This window comes from Trachymyrmex septentrionalis, unplaced genomic scaffold, assembly GCF_001594115.1.
Source record: "Trachymyrmex septentrionalis isolate Tsep2-gDNA-1 unplaced genomic scaffold, Tsep1.0 scaffold129, whole genome shotgun sequence".
NCBI lineage: Eukaryota > Metazoa > Arthropoda > Insecta > Hymenoptera > Formicidae > Trachymyrmex > Trachymyrmex septentrionalis.
Window position 1 is genome coordinate 1,416,119 of NW_017304428.1, and position 7,211 is coordinate 1,423,329.

The 7,211-nt window shown below is 33.0% G+C and overlaps 1 protein-coding gene across 3 annotated transcripts in view; it reads left to right on the plus strand.

Moving 5' to 3' along the window:
• The window catches only part of LOC108756639 (protein couch potato-like), an 82,543-nt gene that overhangs the window by 41,444 nt on the left and 33,888 nt on the right, over positions 1–7,211 (plus strand). For all 3 annotated transcript variants that reach the window (XM_018500611.1, XM_018500609.1, XM_018500610.1), the window contains exon 3: positions 2,828–2,881. In XM_018500611.1, the coding sequence (XP_018356113.1) occupies positions 2,828–2,881 (54 nt within the window). The remainder of the gene's footprint in view (positions 1–2,827; positions 2,882–7,211) is intronic.

Sequence of the window (7,211 nt, forward strand, 5' to 3'; positions counted from 1 at the left end):
TTTATTTCTACCCTATTAAAGTAAACTTTGTTTAAAATTGAAACGAGAAGATAAAATATTGTTACCTACGCGTATTCCAGAAATTGATCGATGCAATATATTGCTTTCACTCAATTATTTATAATTGATATACACTATTCGCCTTCTATTATGACTCAGATTAAATTTTGAATACGATATCTGATGCGCTCTATATATGATATAACCAGAAATAATAACTTGCATGTGCATAAATATGCTTGCGGTCTTTTCATGCATTTGTATCTTTCATATAATACGAATTAAATTTTTTATTTCGCGAACAAACACTAAATTATCGCTTGACACTGTCGAATAAAAAAAAATAGAAATTATTAGAATCGCCTCTATTGAAACGACAAGAGTTGCAGGAATTCTGAAAATTTGTTATGAGAAAAACTGCAAACATATCTTGAACGCAGAAACATGCGCGTTGTCTCGTATACAGTATGCACCGACTGCGGTGTGGGAGTGATGTATATTGACAGCGACCGTCTTCTGCACGCGAATCACTGCGGCTCCTCGTATCAAGAGAGAACGCGATTTCTTGGCATCGATATGACACATAACTGGCGACATACCGTGAACAATAAACCTTGAGTAGCATCACCACACACGTTATTTTCGCTTGCAAATCTCTTGGTGCACACACGAAGAATACGTCGAGCGAATTCAGTTATTAATCGTTTTTGAGATATCGTAACGTTATACGCATAATCTGTGCGACCCGTTTTCCATGGATTTACGACGAGTTTTCAGCCCGCCGGAAGGAGAGCCAGGCGGATCAATTCGCCAACGTTTCGTACTACCGCGAAACTTTCGGAGAAGTGCAGGAACTATTTGCGCATTGTATGTATCGTGTGAGCACAACATATGCGAGTGACGTCGAAAACTCGATTATGCTTCCCCGCGAGACCAGTCTTTTAATGACTGCGATATTTCATAGTTAAGGGAAGTTAATTAATTATGTGCGAGACACTGAACTCAGCGCCAAGAATGTTGAAATGGATACTTTAGAAATATAACGTAGTGTACCGATATATCTAAGATAATTTAAGACATATGTTTTTTTAATGAACAGACAATGAAAATTTAATATTGAAATTTATAATATCGTGTACATTAATATATTCTTAACGCGAGAAATAGCAGGAAATTGATTAACCAATCTGATAATTTGAGTTAAATATTTATTAGGAATTATTAATTCCTATAGTTATTATAGTACGAAATTAAATTTAAACTTAATTTTAAATTTAAACTTAAGAATCTTTATTTTATTTGCTATAAAAATTAAGCAGTAATATTTCATGGATAGGACAAGCTGATTAATGATGCAAGATTAAGAACCTCGCGAGTGCCAAGAATGTTGTAACAGATACTTGGGAAATTTCGCACATCGATCTATGCGTCTAAAGTGAGACATTTAGGTGAAATTCAAATTTATCATTAAACTTTCTAACTTATTTAAATAATAACATATGTGTCTATGTTTATTAGTCGTAAATTTTTAATAAAAAATTGTAATAAAGCACAATTAATGGAATCAATTATTTAAAGTTTTCAACAATACATATTTTCACGTATTGTTACAAAATTATAAATTATCTTGGCAATAGATATTTAATTCTATTTTTAGTTTTATTAAATATATATAATTTTTGGATAATTATAATTGCAGCTACAATTAATTGATGATCAATACTTGGAAATCTTTGGAAAATGGTGTGGAGCATTTTTGCTATTGCTCGCGTATGCATGAAATGTTCAAACTCGAAAAACGTAGCACGTCGGATAAACGTTTCGAGACTTACCGTGCTCTCTAATTGCGACTTCGTTAATTAGCACTTCCATCGCGATCGTGCAATTATTAACAGTTTGGTAGTCTGGTAATGAATACTACTTACAGCGTTCGCATGTAACCGAGTGCTCATCTCGCGCGTTCTACTTGAGGCTCTATTATAAAAATTACGGAAACGTTACCTTACTGCAAGGATTCCTTTATCTTTAGCGGCAGCGTGAAACAAGATTCTCGATAGCGCAATAACGAAGTGTTACGCATTAAGATCGTAGGAAATTAAAAAGTCTGTTACACGGCTTTTCTCGTATCAGGAAATGGAATAGAGCACGTTAACGATAGATAATTCAAGTGATAGCCGTTAAGAAATTCACAGATATCATTTGTGTTAAATATTTAATAAAATATGTGAATGTCTTGCTTTATTTTTCATTCAGTACTATTTGCTATTCTGAATAGTTTCAGAATTTAGTAAATTCTGTTGCAAAAAGAACCGTGCTGAGCGCATTTAACAATAAATCACAGAACCGTATATATTGTATGTGTATTATATTTTTAAAATAATTTCTTAGACTAGAAATCGTATTTTTATATCGTATATATTAGTTATTTGCAAGTATTAGTTAATCTATTGCTAGTGTTTAAATATTTAATTGAGTATTGTGATGTTTGTTTCTTATTTCCAAAAATTACTTTAAAAAAGAGATTTTTTAAAAAACTGTCCAAATTTTCCAGGAAACACGAAAGTACAATTGTTTTAATGTTATATTATACTATTTAAAATAGACTTACATGTGTCTATTTTCTAATGGTTATTTCACATTTTCATATAAGTTTAAGTTATCATAAAATAATATAGAGATCTTTGTTTTATTTTTAAGCAAAAATAAAACATATAACTGATATTAAATTCATATAAAGTTAGTCAATTTTTTGTTTAATCATATCGGTTGCAAAGTATTTTGATATGATATGAAGTTTTAATGACGTAATATTTTATTCCTGTTCCAGGGGTACGAAGGGTCGCTGTTAAAAGTCACGAGTAAAAATGGGAAAACAGCGTCGGTAAGTTGCCATCGCTTAATTGACAATATGATTAGCCGATGTTACGTTTTCAACATAATGTTTTTTAACATTCATACCGAAAAAGCGTTATTGAGCTTTTAATATTTCATACATTTGCCCTAGATTCGCGAGGTAGCTCGATACTGTCGATATACGTCGTTTCTTTATGCACTTGAGAAGATGAAAAGATAAAATTGGATCTCGGCTTTTCTCAAGCACATTTCTAGAAAACGTACATTTCAAGAAAACTCCGAATCAATTACACGGGGTAGTGAAAATAGTGCAAATTCTTTTTTTCTCTTCCCCTCTCTCTCTCTCTCTCTCTCTCTCTCTCTCTCTCTCTCTCTCGCATGACAATTCTCAAGAGAAAAAACGAATGGAAAAAGTTTGTCAGCCAAACTACGAGTTTCGATCGAATTTTTGGACCACAGGGGAGTTGCGTGATTTCGTGCATTCTCTGTTATACATTCTTGTCAATTCTTTATCGATCTATTTTTATTTACAGGATTTTATAATACATCATCATTTATTATATATTTACATAAGATTTTCATAAGTAAAATAACTTCGTTCTATAAGTTATAAAAAACATAATTTTTGCATTTTAAATCTCTTTCTCAAAATAACAACTCGCAGAATATTGTAGAAATAAATAATTTTCATTTTATATATACAAAAATAAAAAGTATTTTGATGTCTTATTACTTCATATATTATATAATTTTCGAACTCGTGAGGATTAAAACTACATTTTTTAATGAAAAATTAAAAATGGTAGTTGTTTATGCTAAAAGCTTTTTTTATTTATTCAAAGCGTACTCGTTGATTACGTGAGTCACGAAGCCTTAAAAATATCTAATCAGCCGACAGAGAGAAATACATCAAATTTCATCATGCGGCAATGCCATCGCGCGCACTACTCAACCCAGTATAATCCCCCGAGATAACATTAATTTATGCGGCGACGGTGGAACAGCACACGCGAGAGCATACTGACGCTGTAAAGTCCTTAATCCATAAAGCATTTTAACATTTTTTTATTTTAGTATTTACTTTTTAATTCTGTATCCTTTACCAGACTTTACCTGTATCTCGCATGTGATAGATATATTACGACTTTCTAAAATAAAACTACGACGGTTGTATTGATTACTAAAGAATCTCATTTTATTCGAAGAACGTCGAGTTACGGAAGTTTAAAATATTTCGATGAATCTGAGAATAGTAAATCTTTGATTTCCGATCTGTTATTCTTTGTAGTTATAAATAATGAAAATTATGGAAACTTTGAGGTGCGACGAAGAGTCAAAAATTAATTTAGATTCACAGCTTAGTCATAAATTCATAGCTTAAAATTTGTTGATTGCAAGATATAATAAATTTTAAATCTTTTAGTTCCGAATTTTCCGAGCTGTAAGATTTTTGAGGCCATCAATCTTCGAGAAATTACAGTTTATATATTGGTACAAAACTTCGCATTTATCTATGGAAATCTATCAATTTGATTTTATATGAGTTTTTGAATATACCTCACTTCCCGCTTTTGTATATTCTGGGATATATCAATCAATTCCCTGCTGTGTGAATTTTTGACCACATCAAATCTGACCTTTAACACAATGTGTGTAGATGTGAATCCTTAAATTTATGGAAATCTCTAAATATCAAAACCTCATGTCAGTTTATTGAATGTGATAAATTTCGAGCTTTGTATTATTTGCCAAATGTCAAAATAACGAATTTTTTGTTTATTTTTTTAAATTCCACCTAGATTCGATATCGATTATCGAGTTAATCCGCAAATACACCACGTGGAATAAAGTTAATAACATGTTTTTGTTCCTGTATGCAGCTTGACCTCGTTGTAACCAGCGCGGAACGCAAGCGGCGGCTCGTAATGGCCGTGGTGATGTAATTGGATATAATATGGGCAGAATGCGAATAAAACAGACGAGAGAGGCACAGCCGGAGAGGCACGGTTTCCGTGTGAACGGTGCTTAAACCTCCTTGGCCACTGGCACGGTTGGGTACGACTGTGCGAATCGATAGCGGGTCGGACCAACCTTTCTACCATTTGTTTCCTTCGGTCATCGTTGCGCCGGGAACGAAAAGCAGCAGCCGAAGAGCAGTTTCTCAAAAATGGCGACGCCCTGAAAAGATTTTCAAATGTTGTTAGAAGCTTTTGTTGTCTTGCATTCTTCTGTTATCTAGTGCGATGTGCCATTGCGGAGTTTGTACAAAGCTCCTTTGTAGCTTCGGTGATGATGATTTATCTCCGTCTTGGAGTTGCCGTTGGAAATCTCCTACAAGCGCGAGAATTTATCTTCTCTTGATCCAATTGAGATTGCAGATTTTTCGGTTTTTTTCGCAAATTAAACTCGATTTGATTTCAGTTTAGTAAGATTAAATCGATCGTATGATAATAAAAATTGGTTTCCCAATAAAAACCTCGCTGCTATTGATTAACTCAGAGAAAATCTTTAGTTTTAAAATATAGCTGATTACTTTCAGAGCTCAGAGTAAATTTGATTTATAATAACCAAGTAGATAATATTGCAATGTTTATTCGTTTTTATAAAAAATCTTCTATCTCTCTTTCGTTATTATATTGTACATTGATATCGGATAAATGCGACAATGTAATAACTTTCGAGCGTTCAAATTAACAAGTATTATTTCTTAATGGCTTTTCGTAATAATTTTATATAACGTAATTATTATCTACATATTTTTATCAAAAAATGCACGAAGTTAGTCAAGTTTGAGAACTTCTCTATAAGATATTTATTTGATTTAATTCGAATCGCTTAAAATAATGTACTATTGCATATCTTATATTTTACGTTCATTATAATTGCTGTTAGAATTTAGATATAGATAAGTTTTATACTGCCGGACCATTTACAATTAGTTTAAATTATATACCATATTCTTAGACTTTAGAGTTTAAAACATCGATAACCTGGTTAAAAGTTAGAAGGTTGTCTGTTGTTCAAACTGTACTTTGTTTAAAATTTAGCAATAAACATCTAGTTAGGCTCTTGATTTATTAATTCAATTTTTATCTCTCTGAGCCTTTTGTTTCGTCTCGTTTTTCATTATTATTGATTTTATTTTGATATTATTTTTATTGAAAATATATTTTGTTATACAAGTTAGTCAAGAGTGTGTCAATCATTCCGCATTACGCGTTTTGTTTTTGAGTTGTTACGTTTGAACCTACATTTATTGGTTTTTTTTTATGAAGAGAGCAATATTTTTTTTTCTGCAAACATACACGTATGGAATTCGAGGTGCACGCACGTATGAAATTCGGGGCATCCAAATTTGACAATTTTCTGAATAACTGTTGTTAAAAGAATTAATGGCGTAGGCAATATTATAATTCCCAGGTCCTTCGATTATACATGACCGCGTTGCAAAAGTAGTACCTTTACCTGCCTCTATCTAGGGTTACATGCATAATTGCATGCGCATTTACATGACCATGGTGCATATACGGGCACGGGTTGTCGTCGCGGCGGCACAAAGAACGCCGATGCCCGGAAGAAAAGCCGATACACCAACGTCGCGCCGTCGCGATTTATGTATATATCAAGAGTGTGGTGTGCGACAACAGTAACAAAAAAAAAAGAAAGAAAAACACAGGAGAAAGAAGGAAATCGATCGTCTCCATGGCCGCTGCACGCATGACCATTAACCTACATCGTATCACGATGTATGTATCGATAAAAAAACTGCTCGATGGTAATACGACGATATGTATTACGTTTGGGTATTCCGTGTCCTGATAAAGAATTATTCTGCGAATTCGCGCGATGCACGCAAGGAAGCACGCCACCCGCGTGCGCCCGGCGCGGCGTGACTATATCTGATATTCGAATCGAGATGGAAACGGATTGGTAATCATCGCGAAATAAAAAAACGGGCACGGATCGGTGGTGCTTGCCGCGTTCAGTTGCGAGAGCTGAGTGCTTGTTATATGCGCCAGGTGAAAGTGCGGCATGTCCGCTTTTTTCCGTTTGTACTTTTAACCGTGATAACTGTGATTAGTTCAAGATCTGTAGCTGCGAATTTACTGAATCTGAATTTCTCATGGAATTATTTCACAGAATTTCTACGAATATTAATCTAGATACAATTAATGAACCAATTTAATCAAATTTTATTCAATAATCCTTGACACGTTTTATTTCATTGCAAAATATTTAAGAAATGCTGATCGAATGTTGATACAAATTTATTTTTATTGTTTAATATATTTCATTATAATATAATTTCACTATATAATATATCATTAGGAAGATTATTAATAATTATTGATTGATAG